General features: G+C 41.5%; 1 protein-coding gene across 1 annotated transcript in view; it reads left to right on the top strand.

Annotated features, from left to right (window-relative positions):
• myo10l3 (myosin X, like 3) overlaps window positions 1–25942 on the top strand; it is a 278527-nt gene that overhangs the window by 145901 nt on the left and 106684 nt on the right. Inside the window, exons 22-25 of the mRNA XM_042306828.1 lie at window positions 2735–3089; window positions 3472–4431; window positions 16260–16383; window positions 18827–19070. Of these exons, the coding sequence (XP_042162762.1) occupies window positions 2735–3089; window positions 3472–4431; window positions 16260–16383; window positions 18827–19070 (1683 nt within the window). The remainder of the gene's footprint in view (window positions 1–2734; window positions 3090–3471; window positions 4432–16259; window positions 16384–18826; window positions 19071–25942) is intronic.

Raw genomic sequence — 25942 nt, 5'->3', positions numbered from 1 at the left:
GGAGAGTGACTAGGGGACTGGAAAGAGGGCTGGGGGAGCTTGACTAGGGGACTGGAAAGAGGGCTGGGGAAGAGTGACTAGGGACTGGAAAGAGGGCTGGGGGAGAGTGACTAGGGACTGGAAAGAGGGCTGGGGGAGAGTGACTAGGGGACTGGAAAGAGGGCTGGGGGAGAGTGACTAGGGACTGGGAAGAAGGCTGGGGAGAGGGACTAGGGGAGCTGGATGTTGAGTGCACGGGAGGTGGATACTGCTGGGCTGGGGGAGTGACTAGGAAGGCTGGGGGAGAGTGATTAGGAGGGCTGGGGGAGAGTGACTAGGGGAGCTGGAGGTTGAGTGCAGGGGAGGTGGATACTGCTGGGCTGGGGGAGTGACTAGGAAGGCTGGGTGAGAGTGACTAGGAGGGCTGGGGGAGAGGGCTGGGGAGAGGACTAGGAGGGCTGGGTGAGAGTGACTAGGAGGGCTGGGTGAGAGTGACTAGGAGGGCTGGGGGAGAGTGACTAGGGGAGCTGGAGGTTGAGTGCAGGGGAGGTGGATACTGCTGGGCAAGGGGAGTGACTAGGAAGGCTGGGGGAGAGTGACTGGAGGGGCTGGGGGAGTGACTGGGGGTGGTAGTTCGTTTATGTACTGGAGGGGCTGGGGGAGTGACTGGGGTAGTAGTTAGTTTATGTACTGGAGGGGCTGGGGGAGTGACTGGGGTGTAGTAGTTTATGTACTGGAGGGGCTGGGGGAGTGACTGGGGGTGGTAGTTTATGTACTGGAGGGGCTGGGGAGTGACTGGGGGTGGTAGTTTATGTACTGGAGGGGCTGGGGAGTGACTGGGGGTGGTAGTTTATGTACTGGAGGATGTGTCACTGTGTGTTTGTACTGGAGGGGCTGGGGGAGTGACTGGGGGGTGGTAGTTTATGTACTGGAGGATGTATCACTGTGTCTATGATTGTTTTTGTTTATACCTATTCATTCTGTGAGGGGGTGTTGGTATCATAAATACCTGTTAGCGTGACCTGGTAACCCAGCTGTCATCCCTGTCTTTCTAGTAGGATTTAACTTTCTCTGCAGGAGTCATACCAGTACGTCTGAATGATCTGTATCTGACATGTTTAATCAACCCAAAATAGACTATTTCAACTGTGTCCCAGCATAAGTCATGGAAGATGCCAGTCAAGATATACATCAACTCTGGATTAATAAGGTGTAAAAATAATGGCATTCTGAACCATTAGCAGACTCAGTGTTCATCTTCCCTCTGACTGTCTGCTGCAAACCATTTAGAGTTACAGCAGACAGTCCCCACACATCCTATAGTCCTCGACCATGTTATTTTGTAAAGTAGAGTTTATCTAGTTATTCTGTGAACAAATGGCATCAATACCGACCTGATTGAGTTGAGTTGACTGCACACTATTGTGAGTTCCAGACAGGTGAGACATTCTGCCCTGTCAGAGACACAGCATACATCAGAGACATTCTGCCCTGTCAGAGACACAGCATACATCAGAGACATTCTGCCCTGTCAGAGACACAGCATACATCAGAGACATTCTGCCCTGTCAGAGACACAGCATACATCAGAGACATTCTGCCCTGTCAGAGACACAGCATACATCAGAGACATTCTGCCCTGTCAGAGACACAGCATACATCCGAGACATTCTGCCCTGTCAGAGACACAGCATACATCAGAGACATTCTGCCCTGTCAGAGACACAGCATAAATCAGAGAGACATTCTGCCCTGTCAGAGACACAGCATACATCAGAGAGACATTCTGCCCTGTCAGAGACACAGCATACATCAGAGAGACATTCTGCCCTGTCAGAGACACAGCATACATCAGAGACATTCTGCCCTGTCAGAGACACAGCATACATCAGAGACATTCTGCCCTGTCAGAGACACAGCATACATCAGAGAGACATTCTGCCCTGTCAGAGACACAGCATACATCAGAGAGACATTCTGCCCTGTCAGAGACCGAGACACAGCATACATCAGAGAGACATTCTGCCCTGTCAGAGACGCAGCATACATCAGAGAGACATTCTGCCCTGTCAGAGACACAGCATACATCAGAGAGACATTCTGCCCTGTCAGAGAGACAGCATACATCAGAGAGACATTCTGCCCTGTCAGAGACACAGCATACATCAGAGAGCTTGTTCAGACATCTAGACAGACCCCCTCCCACCCCCCACCACTGTCAGCTCCCCTGGCCAGGGGTGTAAATTAGCCCTCCATGGAACGTAATGAAGTCCCCTCTCCCCTTTTACGTAGTGGGCAAGGACACACAGCCCCACATGGTTGGGAGAGAGGTCTCCGTGGGGCTGTGGCGGCCTGGGTCAGGGTTGAGGTTCTGGGCAGAGAGGCAGGGCCTGGTGGGTGGTCCAGGAGATAGTGTTTGAAAGGTGTACAACGTGTGTTTTCCTCTCTCTTGTAGGAAGAGCTGTAGGAGACAGTGAATGACAGTATGTCTTCTGTCCTTGTCTCTGCATTGTGTTGTCCCCACCTGTAGGAAGAGCTGTAGGAGACAGTGAATGACAGTATGTCTTCTGTCCTTGTCCCCACATTGTGCTGTCCCCCCCTGTAGGAAGAGCTGTAGGAGACAGTGAATGACAGTATGTCTTCTGTCCTTGTGTCTGCATTGTGTTGTCCCCCCCTGTAGGAAGAGCTGTAGGAGACAGTGAATGACAGTATGTCTTCTGTCCTTGTCCCCGCATTGTGCTGTCCCCTCCTGTAGGAAGAGCTATAAGAGGGTGCTGGTCAGCACCGTCACTATCCAGAAGAACTACAGAGCTCACTTCTGGAGACGTGTGTTCCTTCGTCTCCGTACCGCAGCTGTCATTCTACAGAAACACCAGCGTGGTCGTCTGGCCCGAGGCCTCTATCGACATCTCTCTGAGGAGAAGAAGAGGATAGAGGAGGAGAGACGGCAAGTAGAGGGGGAGAGGAGGAGGCTGGAGGAAGAGGAGTTGAGGAAGGAGGAGGAGAGACGGCAAGTAGAGGTGGAGAGGCTGGAGGAAGAGAAGAGACGAGAGGAGGAGTTGAGGAGGAGGAAGGAGGAGGAGAGACGGAGGGTGTTGGAGCTGGAGGAGGTGAGGAGGAAGGAGGAGAGACGGAGGGTGTTGGAGCTGGAGGAGGTGAGGAGGAAGGAGGAGAGACGGAGGGTGTTTGAGCTGGAGGAGGTGAGGAGGATGGAGGAGGAGAGACTGAGACAACAAAAGGAGCAGGAAGCAGCGAAGAGAAAGGAGGAGGAGCTTTGCAACGGACAGCAAGTAGAAGACGAGGAGAAAGCCACAGCCAACAACAGGTACACTAGTAGCAGTGTGCCGGCTGCAATTCCTGTCTGTCTACAGCACTCTGTCTTCACTCTTCGTCTTCTTCTCTCCCTTTAGGAACTCCCTGGAGATGAAATCTCCTGCTCCCCATAAGGAGGTGTCCCTGTCCTACTCCCTGCCCCACCACACCTCTGAGGAGGAGTCCTGTCAGATGGAGGAGATCCTTCGGCTGGAGAAGGAGATTGAGAGGCTGCAGCGCCAGAGGGAGGATGGGGTGTCCATGTTAGGGGACGGCCTGGGAGGGAGCAGGGAGGAGCTCCGGCAGAGGAGGGACGCAGAGATCTACCGGCTGGAGAAGGAGGCATCTCGCGTGGCCACAGAGTTCCTGGAGCTCCTGGACTTTGGGGGTCTGGAACAGAGTCTGTCCAGCGAGGAGAACCTCCACGACCCCTCAGAGAGCACCGCTCCCCTGGCCCGGGCCGAGGAGGACGAGGGCTTCCATGCTGAGGAGGAGTGTCCCGGTAGCGGTATCCTCCTGCCTGCCTTCCCTCTCCCCGTGGAGGTTCCTCTGGACCAGGAGGTCTTCTCCCTCCCTCCTTCTCCTCCTGCCTTCGCTGAGAGTCTGGTAGCACATGCCCTGGCTCTCTCTCAGGCCCCGTGTTGTCCCCCTGTTTACTACCCCCTCACCTCTATTGTCCCTACACACCACCCGGCTCCTCCTCTCCCTGGCCTCACCAACGGAGGTGGGAAGGCTCTCTGTCACCAACCCACCAGGAGAATAGAGGTGGCTCCAGAGACCAACAGTGTGCCCAGAAGAGTGGACGTAGTACCCGACAGACCCTGTGCCAGGGTAGATGTTATGCCAACTAGAAAAGACGCGGTACCCTCCAGATTCCCAGAGGCTGTGGCAGACAGGAGAGCAGAGCTAGTGCCCACTGTGCCTGTCCCAGGGGCCAGGGAGGTCAGAGAGGAGGTGTCATTCAGCGTCCTACCAGACACAGAGTCATACTGTGACCAGGAGGAGTTTGAGGAGGTGCAGGGGAGTACAGGCTCTGGAGACGTAGCCAGTATCACGGACGGACATGCAACTGATGAGGTGCTGAGGAAATCATCCTGTACTCAGAACAGCCTGGACTCCTTCAGAGGCAGCTCAGACTCTGTGAGTACTACACCCTGCTGTACCAACTACACACTACTGTACCAACTACACACTACTGTACCATCTACACACTACTGTGCCAACTACACACTGCTGTGTCAACTACACACTGCTGTGCCAATTACACACTGCTGTGCCAACTACACACTGCTGTGCCAACTACACACTGCTGTGCCAACTACACACTGCTGTGCCAACTACACACTGCTGTGCCAATTACACACTGCTGTACCAATTACACACTGCTGTGTCAATTACACACTGCTGTGTCAACTACACACTACTGTGTCAATTACACACTGCTGTACCAACTACACACTACTGTGTCAACTACACACTGCTGTACCAATTACACCCTGCTGTACCAACTACACACTGCTGTACCAACTACATACTACCCACTACTGTACCAACTGCATACTACATACTGCTGTACCAATTACACACTGCTGTACCAATTACACACTACTGTACCAACTACACACTGCTGTACCAACTACCTACTACTGTACCTACTACACACTACTGTACCAACTACATACTACCTACTACTGTACCTACTACACACTACACACTACTGTACCAACTACACACTATCTACTACTGTACCAACTACACACTACTGGACCAACTACCTACTACTGTACCTACTACACACTACTGTACCAACTTCATACTACATACTACTGTACCAACTACACACTGCTGTACCAATTACACACTACTGTACCAACTACACACTGCTGTACCAATTACACACTACTGTACCAACTACACACTGCTGTACCAACTACCTACTACACACTACTGTACCAACTACATACTACCTACTACTGTACCTACTACACACTACACACTACTGTACCAAATACACACTGCTGTACCTACTACACACTACTGTACCTACTACACACTACTGTAGCTACTACACACTACTGTAGCTACTACACACTACTGTACCTACTACTGTACCTACTACACACTACTGTACCTACTACACACTACTGAACCTACTACACACTACCTACTACTGTACAAACTACACACTACTGTACCAACTACACACTACCTACTACTGTACCAACTACACACTACTGTACCAATTAAACACTACTGTACCAACTACACACTACCTACTACTGTACCTACTACACACTACTGTACCTACTACACACTACCTACTACACACTACTGTACCAATTACACACTACTGTCCCTACTACACACTACTGTACCACACTACCACACTACCTACTACTGTACCTACTACGCACTGCTGTACCTACTACGCACTGCTGTACCTACTACGCACTGCTGTACCTACTACACACACCACTACTGTACCTACTACACACTACCTACTACTGTACCTACTACACACTACTGTACCAACTACACACTACTGTACCAACTACACACTACTGTACCTACTACACACTACTGTACCTACTACACACTACCTACTACTGTACCAACTACACACTACTGTACCAACTACACACTACTGTACCTACTACATAGTACATACCAACTACATAGTACATACCTACTACACACTACTGTACCAACTACACACTACTGTACCAATTAAACACGACTGTACCAACTACACACTACCTACTACTGTACCTACTACACACCTCTGTACCTACTACACACTACCTACTACACACTACTGTACCAACTACACACTACTGTACCAACTACACACTACTGTAAATACTACACACTACCTACTACTTTACCTACTACACGCTACTGTACCAACTACACACTTCTGTACCTACTACACACTACTGAACCTACTACACACTACCTACTACTGTACCTACTACACACTACTGTACCAACTATACACTACTGTACCTACTACTGTACCTACTACACACTACTGTACCAACTACACACTACTGTACCTACTACACACTACCTACTACTGTACCAACTACACACTACTGTACCAACTACACACTACCTACTACTGTACCTACTACACACTGCTGTACCTACTACGCACTGCTGTACCTACTACACACTGCTGTACCTACTACTGTACCTACTACACACTACTGTACCTACTACTGTACCTACTACACACTACTGTACCTACTACACACTACCTACTACTGTACCTACTACACACTACTGTACCTACTACACACTACCTACTACTGTACCTACTACACACTACTGTACCTACTACACACTACCTACTACTGTACCTACTACACACTACTGTACCAACTACACACTACCTACTACTGTACCTACTACACACTACTGTACCAACTACACACTACTGTACCAACTACACACTACTGTACCTACTACACACTACTGAACCTACTACACACTACTGTACCTACTACACACTACTGTACCTACTACACACTACCTACACACTACTGTACCAACTACACACTACTGTACCAACTACACACTACTGTACCTACTACATAGTACATACCAACTACATACTACTGTACCAACTACACACTACTGTACCAATTAAACATGACTGTACCAACTACACACTACCTACTACTGTACCAATTAAACACTACTGTACCAACTACACACTACCTACTACTGTACCAACTACACACTACTGTACCGACTACACACTACTGTACCTACTACACACTACTGAACCTACTACACACTACCTACTACTGTACCAACTACACACTACTGTACCAACTACACACTACTGTAAATACTACACACTACCTACTACTTTACCTACTACACACTACTGTACCAACTACACACTTCTGTACCTACTACACACTACTGAACCTACTACATACTACCTACTACTGTACCGACTACACACTACTGTACCTACTACACACTACTGTACCTACTACACACTACTGTACCTACTACACACTACTGAACCTACTACACACTACCTACTACTGTACCAACTACACACTACTGAACCTACTACACACTACCTACTACTGTACCAACTACACACTACTGTACCAACTACACACTACTGTAAATACTACACACTACCTACTACTGTACCAACTACACACTACTGTACCAACTACACACTACCTATTACTGTACCTACTACACACTACTGTACCTACTACACACTACTGTACCAACTACACACTACCTACTACTGTACCTACTACACACTACTGTACCAACTATACACTACTGTACCTACTACACACTACTGAACCTACTACCTACTACTGTACCAACTACACACTACTGTACCAACTACACACTACTGTACCTACTACACACTACCTACTACTGTACCAACTACACACTACTGTACCAACTACACACTACTGTACCAACTACACACTACCTACTACTGTACCTACTACGCACTGCTGTACCTACTACGCACTGCTGTACCTACTACGCACTGCTGTACCTACTACGCACTGCTGTACCTACTACGCACTGCTGTACCTACTACACACTACTGTACCTACTACTGTACCTACTACACACTACTGTACCTACTACTGTACCTACTACTGTACCTACTACACACTACCTACTACTGTACCAACTACACACTACTGTACCTACTACACACTACTGTACCTACTACACACTACCTACTACTGTACCAACTACACACTACTGTACCTACTACATAGTACATACCATCTACACACTACTGTACCAATTAAACACTACTGTACCAATTAAACATGACTGTACCAATTAAACACTACTGTACCAACTACACACTACCTACTACTGTACCTACTACACACTACTGTACCTACTACACACTACTGTACCTACTACACACTACACACTACTGTACCAATTACACACTCAACTACACACTACTGAACCTACTACACACTACCTACTACGGTACCAACTACACACTACTGTACCAACTACACACTACTGTAAATACTACACACTACCTACTACTTTACCTACTACACACTACTGTACCAACTACACACTTCTGTACCTACTACACACTACTGTACCAACTACACACTACTGTACCTACTACATGGTACAGTAGTATGTAGTTGGTATGTACTATGTAGTAGGTACAGTAGTGTGTAGTAGGTACAGTAGTGTGTAGTAGGTACAGAAGTGTGTAGTTGGTACAGTAGTATGTAGTTGGTATGTACTAACTACACACTACTGTACCAATTAAACACTACTGTACCAACTACACACTACCTACTACTGTACCAACTACACACTTCTGTACCAATTAAACAATACTGTACCAACTACACACTACTGTACCTACTACATGGTACAGTAGTATGTAGTTGGTACAGTAGTGTGTAGTAGGTACAGTAGTGTGTAGTTGGTACAGTAGTGTGTAGTAGGTACAGAAGTGTGTAGTTGGTACAGTAGTATGTAGTTGGTATGTACTAACTACACACTACTGTACCAATTAAACACTACTGTACCAACTACACACTACCTACTACTGTACCTACTACACCCTGCTGTACCAATTAAACAATACTGTACCAACTACATACTACACACTACTGTACCAATTAAACACTACTGTACCAACTACACACTACCTACTACTGTACCAACTACACACTACTGTACCTACTACACACTACTGTACCTACTACACACTACCTACTACTGTACCAACTACACACTACTGTACCAACTACACACTACCTACTACTGTACCAACTACACACTACTGTACCTACTACATAGTACATACCAACTACACACTATTGTACCAATTAAACATGACTGTACCAATTAAACACTACTGTACCAACTACACACTACCTACTACTGTACCTACTACACACTACTGTACCTACTACACACTACTGTACCTACTACACACTACACACTACTGAACCTACTACACACTACCTACTACGGTACCAACTACACACTACTGTACCAACTACACACTACTGTAAATACTACACACTACCTACTACTTTACCTACTACACACTACTGTACCAACTACACACTTCTGTACCTACTACACACTACTGTACCAACTACACACTACTGTACCTACTACATGGTACAGTAGTATGTAGTTGGTATGTACTATGTAGTAGGTACAGTAGTGTGTAGTAGGTACAGTAGTGTGTAGTAGGTACAGAAGTGTGTAGTTGGTACAGTAGTATGTAGTTGGTATGTACTAACTACACACTACTGTACCAATTAAACACTACTGTACCAACTACACACTACCTACTACTGTACCTACTACACACTACTGTACCAACTACACACTACTGTACCTACTACATGGTACAGTAGTATGTAGTTGGTATGTACTATGTAGTAGGTACAGTAGTATGTAGTTGGTATGTACTAACTACACACTACTGTACCAATTAAACACTACTGTACCAACTACACACTACTGTACCAACTACACCCTGCTGTACCAACTACACCCTGCTGTACCAACTACACCCTGCTGTACCAACTACACCCTGCTGTACCAACTACACCCTGCTGTACCAACTACACCCTACTGTACCAACTACACACTACTGTACCAATTAAACAATACTGTACCAACTACACACTACACACTACTGTACCAATTAAACACTACTGTACCAACTACACACTACCTACTACTGTACCAACTACACACTACTGTACCAACTACACACTACCTACTACTGTACCAACTACACACTACTGTACCTACTACACACTACCTACTACCGTACCAACTACAGTTGAAGTCTGAAGTTTACATACACCTCAGCCAAATACATTTAAATTTTTCTAAATGTTTCACAATTCCTTACATTTAATCCTAGTAAAAATTCCCTGTCTTAGGTCAGTTAGAATCACCACTTTATTTTAAGAATGTGAAATGTCAGAATAATAGTCGAGAATTATTTCAGGTTTTATATCTTTCATCACATTCCCGGTGTGTCAGAAGTTTACATACACTCAATTAGTGTTTGGTAGCATTGCCTTTAAATTGTTTAACTTGGGTCAAACGTTTCAGGTAGCCTTCCACAAGCTTCCCACAATAAGTTGGGTGAATTTTGTCCCATTCCTCCTGACAGAGTTGGTGTAACTGAGTCAGGTTTGTAGGCCTCCTTGCTCACACACTTTTTCAGTTCTGCCCACACATTTTCTATAGGATTGAGGTCAGGGCTTTGTGATGGCCACTCCAATACCTTGACTTTGTTGTCCTTAAGCCATTTTTCCACAACTTTGGAAGTATGCTTGGGGTCATTATCCATTTGGAAGACCCATTTGCGACCAAGCTTTAACTTCCCGACTGATGTCTTTCAATATTTCCACATAATTTTCCATCCTCATGACGCCATCTATTTTGTGAAGAGCCTCCTGCAGCAAAGCACCCCCACAACATGATGCTGCCACAGTTGGGATGGTGTTCTTCGGGTTGCAAGCCTCCTCCTTCCTCCTCCAAACGTAACGATGGTCATTATGGCCAAACAGTTCTATTTTTGTTTCATCAGACCAGAGGACATTAATCCAAAAAGTACAATCTTTGTCCCCATGTGCAGTTGCAAACTGTAGTCTGGCTTTTTCATGGTGGTTTTGGACCAGTGGAGTCTTCCTTGCTGAGCAGCCTTTCAGGTTATGTCGATATAGGACTCGTTTTACTGTGGATATAGATACTTTTGTACCGGTTTCCTCCAGCATCTTCTCAAGGTCTTTTGCTGTTGTTCTGGGATTGATTTGCACTTTTTGCACCAAAGTATGTTCGTCTCTAGGAGAGAGACGCGTCTCCTTCCTAAGCGGGATGACGGCTGCTTGGTCCCATGGTGTTTATACTTACGTACTATTGTTTGTACAGATGAACGTGGTACCTTCAGGTGGAAATTGCTCCCAAGGATGAACCAGCCTAGCGGAGGTCTTGGCTGATTTTTTAGTTGTTGATTTTCCCATGATGTCAAGCAAAGAGGCACTGAGTATGAAGGTAGGCCTTGAAATACATCCACAGGTACACCTCCAATTGACTCATGATGTCAATTAACCTATCAGAAGTTTCTAAAGCCATGACATCATTTTCTGGAATTTTCCAAGCTGTTTAAAGGCACAGTCAACTTAGTGTATGTAAGCTTCTGACCTACTGGAATTGTGATACAGTGATTTATAAGTGAAATAATCTGTAAACAATTGTTGGAAAAATGATTTGTGTCAAGCACAAAGTAGATGTCCTAACTGACTTGCCAAAACTATGGTTTGTTAACAAGAAATTTGTGGAGTTGAAAAACAAGTTTTAATGACTCCAACCTAAGTGTATGTAAACTTCTGACTTCAACCGTAGTTCTGTACCAGCTACATAGTACATACAGTGCTGTGTAAAAGTTTTAGGCTGTAAAGTAAGAATTCAAAAATAGTTGATCAATGAACTAAATGCAAAGTGAGTGAACAGAAGACACATCCATATTTAGTGTGACCTTAGTCTTCAAAACAGCACCAATTCTTCTAGGTAAACTTGCACAAAGTCAGGGATTTGGGAGGCATATAGTCAGGTGTTTAACCAATTTAAACAATTATACCAAACAGTTGCTAACGATCATCAATTCAATATGTAGATTTGAAACACAAATCATTAACTGAAATAGAAACAGCTGTGTAGCAGGAATAAAACTAGAATAATTGATGCTGTTTTGAAGGGAAACACCCCAAAGATTGATTTGATGTAGATTTTTTCTTCTGTTCACTCACTTTGCTTTTAGTGACATTTTTCGCGATGGGACAAGGACATCCCTGCCGGCCAAACTCTCCCCTAACCCAGACGACGCTGGGCCAATTGTGCCCAGCGCCATGGGTCTCTCGGTCGTGGCCGAGAGCCATGACTACATGGAACTCTATTCCACAGTACTACATAGAGCCATGACTACATGGAACTCTATTCCACAGTACTACATAGAGCCATGACTACATGGAACTCTATTCCACAGTACTACATAGAGCCATGACTACATGGAACTCTATTCCACAGTACTACATAGAGCCATGACTACATGGAACTCTATTCCACAGTACTACATAGAGCCATGACTACATGGAACTCTATTCCACAGTACTACATAGAGCCATGACTACATGGAACTCTATTCCACAGTACTACATAGAGCCATGACTACATGGAACTCTATTCCACAGTACTACATAGAGCCATGACTACATGGAACTCTATTCCACAGTACTACATAGAGCCATGACTACATGGAACTCTATTCCACAGTACTACATAGAGCCATGACTACATGGAACGCTATTCCACAGTACTACATAGAGCCATGACTACATGGAACTCTATTCCACAGTACCACATAGAGCCGTGACTACATGGAACTCTATTCCACAGTACTACATAGAGCCGTGACTACATGGAACTCTATTCCACACTACTACATAGAGCCGTGACTACATGGAACTCTATTCCACACTGCTACATAGAGCTATGACTACATGGAACTCTATTCCACACTACTACATGGAACTCTATTCCACACTACTACATAGAGCCATGACTACATGGAACTCTATTCCACAGTACTACATAGAGCCATGACTACATGGAACTCTATTCCACAGTACTACATAGAGCCGTGACTACATGGAACTCTATTCCACAGTACTACATAGAGCCGTGACTACATGGAACTCTATTCCACAGTACTACATAGAGCCGTGACTACATGGAACTCTATTCCACACTACTACATAGAGCCGTGACTACATGGAACTCTATTCCACACTACTACATAGAGCCGTGACTACATGGAACTCTATTCCACAGTACTACATAGAGCCGTGACTACATGGAACTCTATTCCACAGTACTACATAGAGCCATGACTACATGGAACTCTATTCCACAGTACTACATAGAGCCATGACTACATGGAACTCTATTCCACAGTACTACATAGAGCCATGACTACATGGAACTCTATTCCACAGTACTACATAGAGCCATGACTACATGGAACTCTATTCCACAGTACTACATAGAGCCATGACTACATGGAACTCTATTCCACAGTACTACATAGAGCCATGACTACATGGAACTCTATTCCACAGTACTACATAGAGCCATGACTACATGGAACTCTATTCCACAGTACTACATAGAGCCATGACTACATGGAACTCTATTCCACAGTACTACATAGAGCCATGACTACATGGAACTCTATTCCACAGTACTACATAGAGCCATGACTACATGGAACTCTATTCCACAGTACTACCTAGAGCCATGACTACATGGAACTCTATTCCACACTACTACATAGAGCCATGACTACATGGAACTCTATTCCACAGTACTACATAGAGCCATGACTACATGGAACTCTATTCCACAGTACTACATAGAGCCATGACTACATGGAACTCTATTCCACACTACTACATAGAGCCATGACTACATGGAACTCTATTCCACACTACTACATAGAGCCATGACTACATGGAACTCTATTCCACAGTACTACATAGAGCCATGACTACATGGAACTCTATTCCACACTACTACATAGAGCCATGACTACATGGAACTCTATTCCACAGTACTACATAGAGCCATGACTACATGGAACTCTATTCCACAGTACTACATAGAGCCATGACTACATGGAACTCTATTCCACAGTACTACATAGAGCCATGACTACATGGAACTCTATTCCACAGTACTACATAGAGCCATGACTACATGGAACTCTATTCCACAGTACTACATAGAGCCATGACTACATGGAACTCTATTCCACAGTACTACATAGAGCCATGACTACATGGAACTCTATTCCACAGTACTACATAGAGCCATGACTACATGGAACTCTATTCCACAGTACTACATAGAGCCATGACTACATGGAACTCTATTCCACAGTACTACATAGAGCCATGACTACATGGAACTCTATTCCACAGTACTACCTAGAGCCATGACTACATGGAACTCTATTCCACAGTACTACATAGAGCCATGACTACATGGAACTCTATTCCACAGTACTACATAGAGCCATGACTACATGGAACTCTATTCCACACTACTACATAGAGCCATGACTACATGGAACTCTATTCCACAGTACTACATAGAGCCATGACTACATGGAACTCTATTCCACATCAGGTAACTGATGCAGCAGTAGAGTCAGATTTTAAAAAACAAATAAAAATCAACCTCATGGAACAGCGAGGGGGGGGCATACACACAAGACATACTGTATGGATGTTGTATTGTAGATGTGTGAGTTAGTGGCCTGAGGGAATGTTCTTCATGTGATGTGAAAAATGTTATGAAATGTAATATTGTATAAAACTGCCGTAATGTTGCTGTACTGTAACTCATGGGGATCCATAATAAACCCCAGGAAGAGTAGCTGCTGCCTTGGCAGGAACTAATGGGGATCCATAATAAACCCCAGGAAGAGGAGCTGCTGTCTTGACAGGAACTAATGGGGATCCATAATAAACCCCAGGAAGAGTAGCTGCTGCCTTGGCAGGAACTAATGGGGATCCATAATATATCCAACTACATGTTAAAACATCCATCTTGATGTACTACAGCACATGTTAACACTAAAACCACTGGGCCTCAAGGTACACCCCTTCAAGATAATGAGCAGCCATTTTGACTGCAACATAACAGTGTAATAAATACATTGCATATATGCTTTCACAAAAATAATTACTTGTGTTTGTAAAAGTTTAAGGTAACGTTACAGTAACCATTTGTATTTTATTTCAAGTAAATCAATAGCATTTTCATTAGTTTGTTACTGTAGGCTATATGTTAATTGTGGCCTTTTGTTACAACTATGAATCAGAAAGCGTATGTGTTGGAACGTGGTAACAGCTTATATTTTTAACAACATTAGCAAGACGCAAGAAGAAGAAGAAAGGTCCCCAAGACAACACACTGATGAGCTTAAGAGCCCTATTCGGCATTTCCAGGGACTCCTTCAAGTCTCAATCAGTCAATGACTTCTCACTAGAATCAAACTTGTTCCTTGTTGAATCTCAGGGTGCAGAGTTGAATGGGAAGATGTCCATTATGTTACAAATAGACATGGGTCTTCCCAGTCAAATACATTTTGCTCTGTAATAATCTCTTGTGGACGGATGCACGCAACAGAAATCCAGCGTCTGACGATATTATGCATCATTTCTGTTCTGGGTATCTGAGATACGGTGGTCCTTTGTACGGTGGCCCTCTGTACGGTGGCCCTCTGTACGGTGGCCCTCTGTACGGTGGCCCTCTGCACGGTGGTCCTCTGCACGGTGGTCCTCTGCGCGGTGGTCCTCTGTACGGTGGCCCTCTGCGCGGTGGCCCTCTGTACGGTGGCCCTCTGCGCGGTGGTCCTCTGTACGGTGGCCCTCTGTGCGGTGGTCCTCTGTACGGTGGCCCTCTGTACGGTGGCCCTCTGCGCGGTGGCCCTCTGCGCCGTAGCCCTCTGCGCGGTGGTCCTCTGCACGGTGGCCCTCTGTACGGTGGCCCTCTGTACGGTGGTCCTCTGTACGGTGGCCCTCTGTACGGTGGCCCTCTGCGCGGTGGTCCTCTGCACGGTGGTCCTCTGCGCGGTGGCCCTCTGCACGGTGGTCCTCTGCACGGTGGTCCTCTGCACGGTGGTCCTCTGCGCGGTGGCCCTCTGCGCAGTGGCCCTCTGCGCGGTGGTCCTCTGCGCCGTGGCCCTCTGCGCCGTGGCCCTCTGCGCGGTGGCCCTCTGCACGGTGGCTCAGTCGGTTGAGCATGGTGCTTCCTACACCTGAATACTGGGATCTGACCGTCTGCTAAATGGCTATGTAATAATGAATCTCTGTGTTTTGTCTCAGTTTATAGACAGTGACACAAGCAACGATGGCTATGTGGATACAGACGAGGAGGTGTCCAATGGGAGGGTGAATCTACTGAATGGCTCTGGGCCTCCATACTTCCACAGCTACCTCTTCATGAAGGGTCAGTACTGAGTAACCTCGTCCACAGGCTTGAATTGCAGGCGCATGGAGCCTGAGGGGGTGTGTTTAAAGTAGAGATGGGGGAATGAAGGCTTCAGCTGTATTAAATTGGACTTTGGTAAATCCCCAATCAGAAGAAATGTTCTATCACAGCGACCATGTTATTTTTGGACAGTTATTTTGGGATTCTAAGTTAGGACATGTAAAGTTTATATGTGAAAACAATTTCTTAGAATCATACTTTCCGATTTCTCGAACTCCCTCGTTTAGTCCATTACTTGCGCTGCTCACCCTTTTGAAATCCACAAAGAGGGTGAGGTGCTAGATGGTGACGGACTGCTGGATCAGCCAATTAAAACCGGCAGCAGTTTTCGCCGCTCCTGCCATATATTGCCATTCAAGTCCGGTTGTTCTGAGGTGCTCTGAAACCAGACGTCTGTACAGAGAGAGAGTCAGCTGGTGGACCACTGGCCAACAATGTTGCACTGAAGACACTGTTGTAGTGTTGTGGTCCTCTGGCTGGCTGGTAGGGTTAGCACGTTAGCATACCAGTAAGTCCTCTGGCGGGCTGGTAGGGTTAGCACGTTAGCAGACCAGTAAGTCATCTGGCAGGCTGGTAGGGTTAGCACGTTAGCAGACCAGTAACTCCTCTGGCTGGCTGGTATACCACTAGAGAGTGGTATCTTGTGTTATCACCTATGAATCTCTTCCTTTAACAATCTACATTCTGCAAAGACTGCAACATGTATTGTCATTAATCGTCATGGTCTGTCTCTCTGTAAACCAGTGTAAAACACTTAGCCCTTTTTTACATCAGCAGTTATTACTTTCTAAATACACTGCTCAATGAAATAAAGGGAACACTAAAATAACACATCCTAGATCTGAATGAATGAAATATTCTTATTAAATACTTTTTTCTTTACATAGTTGAATGTGCTGACAACAAAATCGCACAAAAATTGGAAATCAAATGTATCAAGCCATGGAGGTCTGGATTTGGAGTCACACTCAAAATTAAAGTGGAAAACCACACTACAGGCGGATGTAATGTCCTTAAAACAAGTCAAAATGAGGCTCAGTAGTGTGTGTGTGGCCTCCATCTGCCTGTATGACCTCCCTACAACTCCTGGGCATGCTCCTGATGAGGTGGCGGATGGTCTCCTGAGGGATCTCCTCCCAGACCTGGACTAAAGCATCCGCCAACTCCTGGACAGTCTGTGGTGCAACGTGGCGTTGGTGGATGGAGCGAGACATGATGTCCCAGATGTGCTCAATTGGATTCAGGTCTGGGAAAACGGGCGGGCCAGTCCATAGCATCAATGCCTTCCTCTTGCAGGAACTGCTGACACACTCCAGCCACATGAGGTCTAGCATTGTCTTGCATTAGGAGGAACCCAGGGCCAACCGCACCAGCGTATGGTCTCACAAGGGGTCTGAGGATCTCATCTCGGTACCTAATGGCAGTAAGACTACCTCTGGCGAGCACATGGAGGGCTGTGCGGCCCCCCAAAGAAATGCCACCCCACACCATGACTGACCCACCGCCAAATCGGTCATGCTGGAGGATGTTGCAAGCAGCAGAACGTTCTCCACGGTGTCTCCAGACTGTCACGTCTGTCACATGTGCTCAGTGTGAACCTGCTTTCATCTGTGAAGAGAACAGGGCGCCAGTGGCAAATTTGCCAATCTTGGTGTTCTCTGGCAAATGCCAAACGTCCTGCACGGTGTTGGGCTATAAGCACAACCCCCACCTGTGGACGTCGGGCCCTCATACCACCCTCATGGAGTCTGTTTCTGACCGTTTGAGCAGACACGTGCACATTTGTGGCCTGCTGGAGGTCATTTTGCAGGGCTCTGGCAGTGCTCCTCCTGCTCCTCCTTGCACATAGGCGGAGGTAGCGGCCCTGCTGCTGGGTTGTTGCCCTCCTATGGCCTCCTCCACGTCTCCTGATGTACTGGCCTGTCTCCTGGTAGCGCCTCCATGCTCTGGACACTACGCTGACAGACACAGCAAACCTTCTTGCCACAGCTCGCATTGATGTGCCATCCTGGATGAGCTGCACTACCTGAGCCACTTGTGTGGGTTGTAGACTCCGTCTCATGCTACCACTAGAGTGAAAGCACCGCCAGCATTCAAAAGTGACCAAAACATCAGCCAGGAAGCATAGGAACTGAGAAGTGGTCTGTGGTCACCACCTGCAGAACCACTCCTTTATTGGGGGTGTCTTGCTAATTGCCTATAATTTCCACCTGTTGTCTATTCCATTTGCACAACAGCATGTGAAATTTCTTGTCAATCAGTGTTGCTTCCTAAGTGGACAGTTTGATTTCACAGAAGTGTGATTGACTTGGAGTTACATTGTGTTGTTTAAGTGCTCCCTTTATTTTTTTGAGCAGTGTCCAGTAGTTGGTAGATAACCCCCCCCCCCTACGTTCTCCAGGTGGACTGATGATCCCGTGGCGACGGAGGTGGTGTGTGTTGAAGGACGAAACCTTCATGTGGTTCAGGGCGAAGCAGGACAGTCTGAAGAGTGGCTGGCTGTATAAGAAGGGAGGTGGCATGTCTACTCTGTCCAGACGGAACTGGAAGCTGCGCTGGTTCGTACTGAGAGACGATAAACTCATGTACTTTGAGAGCGACAGCGAGGAGAAACTGAAGGGGACCGTGGACATCCGCTCCGCCATGTAAGAATCTACTCCCATATCTGATGAAACAGGCTAACGTTCACCTCCAAGGCTCCATTCACACAGGCAGACAGATTCTGATCTTTTTTTCCCACTAATTGGTATTTTGACAAATCACATCAGATCTGCTTCAACTGGTCTAATTGGTCAAAAGAACAATTAGTGAAAAGATCAGAATTGGGCTGCCTGTGTAAACAGAACTCTGGCAAAAATTAATCTTATACATTACTAGATTAATACATTATTAGCTAAATACGTTACTAGATTAGTACATTATTAGCTGAATAAGTTACTAGATTAGTATATTACTAGATGAATACATTATTAGCTGAATACATTATTAGCTGAATACATTACTAGATGAGTACATTACTAGATTAATACATTACTAGATTTATTTTATTTAATCTTTATTTAACCAGGAAAGTCAGTTAAGAACAAATTCTTATTTTCGGCATTGGAACAGTGGGTTAACTGCCTGTTCAGGGGCAGAACGACAGATTTGTACCTTGTCAGCTCGGGGATTTGAACTTGCAACCTTCCGGTTACTAGACCAACGCTCTAAACACTAGGCTACGCTGCCGCCCCAGATGAGTACATTACTAGATTAATACATTACTAGACTGGTACATTACTAGACTGGTACATTACTAGACTGGTACATTACTAGATTAATACATTACTAGACTGGTACATTACTAGATTAATATATTACTAGATTAATACATTACTAGACTGGTACATTACTAGATTAATACATTACTAGACTGGTACATTACTAGACTGGTACATTACTAGATTAGTACATTACTAGACTGGTACATTACTAGACTGGTACATTACTAGATTAATACATTACTAGATTAATACATTACTAGATTAATACATTACTAGACTGGTACATTACTAGATTAATACATTACTAGACTGGTACATTACTAGATTAATACGTTACTAGATTAATATATTACTAGATTAATACATTACTAGACTGGTACATTACTAGATTAATACGTTACTAGATTAATACATTACTAGATTAATACATTACTAGACTGGTACATTACTAGATTAATATATTACTAGATTAATACATTACTAGATTAATACATTACTATATTAATACATTACTAGACTGGTACATTACTAGACTGGTACATTACTAGATTAATATATTACTAGACTGGTACATTACTAGACTGATACATTACTAGATTAATATATTACTAGACTGGTACATTACTAGATTAATACATTACTAGACTGGTACATTACTAGACTGGTACATTACTAGATTAATACATTACTAGATTAATACATTACTAGATTAATACATTACTAGATTAATACATTACTAGACTGGTACATTACTAGACTGGTACATTACTAGATTAATACATTACTAGATTAATACATTACTAGATTAATACATTACTAGATTAATACATTACTAGACTGGTATGTTACTAGATTAATACATTACTGGACTGGTACATTACTAGACTGGTACATTACTAGATTAATACATTACTAGACTGGTACATTACTAGATTAATACATTACTAGACTGGTACATTACTAGATTAATACATTACTAGATACATTACTAGATTAATACATTACTAGATTGGTACATTACTAGACTGGTACATTACTAGATTGGTACATTACTAGACTGGTACATTACTAGACTGGTACATTACTAGATTAATACATTACTAGATTAATACATTACTAGATTAATACATTACTAGATTGCATACTAGATTAATATATTACTAGACTGGTGCATTAATACATTACTAGACTGGTACATTACTAGATTAATATATTACTAGACTGGTACATTACTAGACTGATACATTACTAGATTAATATATTACTAGACTGGTACATTACTAGATTAATACATTACTAGACTGGTACATTACTAGACTGGTACATTACTAGATTAATACATTACTAGATTAATACATTACTAGATTAATACATTACTAGATTAATACATTACTAGATTAATACATTACTAGATTAATACATTACTAGATTAATACATTACTAGATTAATACATTACTAGACTGGTACATTACTAGATTAATACATTACTAGATTAATACATTACTAGATTAATACATTACTAGACTGGTACATTACTAGATTAATACATTACTAGATTAATACATTACTAGATTAATACATTACTAGATTAATATATTACTAGATTAATACATTACTAGATTAATACATTACTAGATTAATACATTACTAGATTAATACATTACTAGACTGGTACATTACTAGATTAATACATTACTAGACTGGTACATTACTAGATTAATACATTACTAGACTGGTACATTACTAGATTAATACATTACTAGATTAATACATTACTAGACTGGTACATTACTATATTAATACATTACTAGACTGGTACATTACTAGATTAATACATTACTAGATTAATACATTACTAGATTAATACATTACTAGATTAATACATTACTAGACTAATACATTACTAGATTAATACATTACTAGATTAATACATTACTAGATTAATACATTACTAGATTAATACATTACTAGACTGGTACATTACAAGATTAATACATTACTAGACTGGTACGTTACTAGATTAATACATTACTAGACTGGTACGTTACTAGATTAATACGTTACTAGATTAATATATTACTAGATTAATACATTACTAGACTGGTATGTTACTAGATTAATACATTACTGGACTGGTACATTACTAGACTGGTACATTACTAGACTGGTACATTACTAGATGAATACATTACTAGACTGGTACATTACTAGATGAATACATTACTAGACTGGTACATTACTAGATGAATACATTACTAGACTGGTACATTACTAGACTGGTACATTACTAGACTGGTACATTACTAGACTGGTACATTACTAGACTGGTATGTTACTAGATTAATACATTACTAGACTGGTACATTACTAGATTAATACATTACTAGACTGTTACATTACTAGATTAATACATTACTAGATGAATACATTACTAGACTGGTACATTACTAGATTAATACATTACTAGACTGGTACGTTACTAGACTGGTACATTACTAGATTAATACATTACTAGACTGGTACATTACTAGACTGGTACATTACTAGACTGGTACATTACTATATTAATACATTACTAGATTAATACATTACTAGACTGGTACATTACAAGATTAATACATTACTAGACTGGTACGTTACTAGATTAATACATTACTAGATTAATACATTACTAGATTAATACGTTACTAGACTGGTACATTACTAGACTGGTACATTACTATATTAATACATTACTATATTAATACATTACTAGATTAATACATTACTAGACTGGTACATTACTAGATTAATACATTACTAGACTGGTACATTACTAGATTAATACATTACTAGATTAATACATTACTAGATTAATACATTACTAGACTGGTACATTACTAGATTAATACATTACTAGACTGGTACATTACTAGATTAATATATTACTAGATTAATACATTACTAGATTAATACATTACTAGACTGGTACATTACTAGATTAATACATTACTAGATTAATACATTACTAGACTGGTACATTACTAGACTGGTACATTACTAGATTAATACATTACTAGACTGGTACATTACTAGACTGGTACATTACTAGACTGGTACATTACTAGATTAATACATTACTAGACTGGTACATTACTAGATTAATACATTACTAGACTGGTACATTACTAGATTAATACATTACTAGACTGGTACATTACTAGACTGGTATGTTACTAGATTAATACATTACTAGACTGGTACATTACTAGATTAATACATTACTAGACTGTTACATTACTAGATTAATACATTACTAGATGAATACATTACTAGACTGGTACATTACTAGATTAATACGTTACTAGATTAATACATTACTAGACTGGTACGCTACTAGACTGGTACATTACTAGATTAATACATTACTAGACTGGTACATTACTAGATTAATACATTACTAGATTAATACATTACTAGACTGGTACATTACTAGACTGGTACATTACTAGATTAATACATTACTAGATTAATACATTACTAGACTGGTACATTACTAGATTAATACATTACTAGACTAGACTGGTGAATACATTACTAGACTGGTACATTACTAGATTAATACATTACTAGATTACTAGATTAATACATTACTAGATACTAGGAATACATTACTAGACTGGTACATTACTAGATGAATACATTACTATACTGGTACATTACTATATTAATACATTACTAGATTAATACATTACTAGACTGGTACATTACTAGACTAATACATTACTAGACTGGTACATTACTAGATTAATACATTACTAGACTGGTACATTACTAGACTGGTATGTTACTAGATTAATACATTACTAGACTGGTACATTACTAGATTAATACATTACTAGACTGTTACATTACTAGATTAATACATTACTAGATGAATACATTACTAGACTGGTACATTACTAGATTAATACATTACTAGACTGGTACGTTACTAGACTGGTACATTACTAGATTAATACATTACTAGACTGGTACATTACTAGACTGGTACATTACTAGACTGGTACATTACTGTGTTACTAGATTAATACATTACTAGATGAATACATTACTAGACTAATACATTACTATATTACTACATTACTAGATTAATACATTACTAGACTGGTACATTACTAGATTATTACATTACTAGACTGGTACTATATTAATACATTACTAGATTAATACATTACTAGACTGGTACATTACTAGACTGGTACATTACTATATTAATACATTACTAGATTAATATATTACTAGACTGGTACGTTACTAGATTAATACATTACTAGATTAATACATTACTAGACTGGTACATTACTAGATTAATATATTACTAGATTAATACATTACTAGACTGAATACATTACTAGATGAATACATTACTAGACTGGTACATTACTAGACTAATACATTACTAGATAATACATTACTAGACTGGTACATTACTAGATTAATACATTACTAGATTAATACATTTACTGGTACATTACTAGATGAATACATTACTAGACTAATACATTACTAGATTAATACATTACTAGACTGGTACGTTACTAGATTAATACATTACTAGACTGGTACATTACTAGATTAATACATTACTAGACTGGTACGTTACTAGACTAATACATTACTAGACTGATTAATACATTACTAGATTAATACATTACTAAGACTGGTACATTACTAGACTGGTACATTACTAGACTGGTACATTACTAGATTAATACATTACTAGATTAATACATTACTAGACTGGTACATTACTAGACTGGTACATTACTAGATTGGTACATTACTATATTAATACATTACTAGACTGGTACATTACTAGACTGGTACATTACTAGATTAATACATTACTGGACTGGTACATTACTAGACTGGTACATTACTAGATTAATACATTACTAGACTGCTACATTACTAGACTGCTACATTACTAGACTGCTACATTACTAGATTAATACATTACTAGATTAATACATTACTAGACTGGTACATTACTAGATTAATATATTACTAGATTAATATATTACTAGATTAATACATTACTAGACTGGTACATTACTAGATTAATACGTTACTAGATTAATACATTACTAGACTGGTACGCTACTAGACTGGTACATTACTAGATTAATACATTACTAGACTGGTACATTACTAGATTAATACATTACTAGATTAATACGTTACTAGACTGGTACGTTACTAGACTGGTACATTACTAGATTAATACATTACTAGACTGGTACATTACTAGATTAATACGTTACTAGATTAATATATTACTAGATTAATACATTACTAGACTGGTACATTACTAGATTAATACATTACTATACTGGTACATTACTATATTAATACATTACTAGATGAATACATTACTAGACTGGTACATTACTAGACTGGTACATTACTAGACTGGTACATTACTAGACTGGTACGTTACTAGACTGGTACGTTACTAGACTGGTGTGTTACTAGATTAATACATTACTAGACTGGTACGTTACTAGATTAATACATTACTAGACTGGTACGTTACTAGATGAATACATTACTAGATGAATACATTACTAGACTGGTACATTACTAGACTGGTACATTACTATATTAATACATTACTAGATTAATACATTACTAGACTGGTACGTTACTAGATTAATACATTACTAGACTGGTACGTTACTAGATGAATACACTACTATACTGGTACATTACTAGACTGATGTGTTACTAGATTAATACATTGCTAGACTGGTACATTACTAGATGAATACATTACTATACTGGTACATTACTAGACTGGTGTGTTACTAGATTAATACATTACTAGACTGGTGTGTTACTAGATTAATACATTACTAGACTGGTACATTACTAGATTAATACATTACTAGACTGGTACATTACTAGATGAATACATTACCAGACTGGTACATTACTATATTAATACATTACTAGATGAATACATTACTAGACTGGTACATTACTATATTACTACATTACTAGATGAATACATTACTATACTGGTACATTACTATATTACTACATTACTATATTAATACATTACTAGATGAATACATTACTAGACTGGTACATTACTATATTAATACATTACTAGATGAATACATTACTATACTGGTACATTACTATATTACTACATTACTATATTAATACATTACTAGATGAATACATTACTAGACTGGTACATTACTAG

The sequence above is a fragment of the Oncorhynchus tshawytscha genome, linkage group LG26, assembly GCF_018296145.1.
Source record: "Oncorhynchus tshawytscha isolate Ot180627B linkage group LG26, Otsh_v2.0, whole genome shotgun sequence".
NCBI lineage: Eukaryota > Metazoa > Chordata > Actinopteri > Salmoniformes > Salmonidae > Oncorhynchus > Oncorhynchus tshawytscha.
The sequence above is the reverse complement of the archived record's forward strand: the minus strand, read 5'-3'. Positions and strand labels throughout refer to the sequence as shown.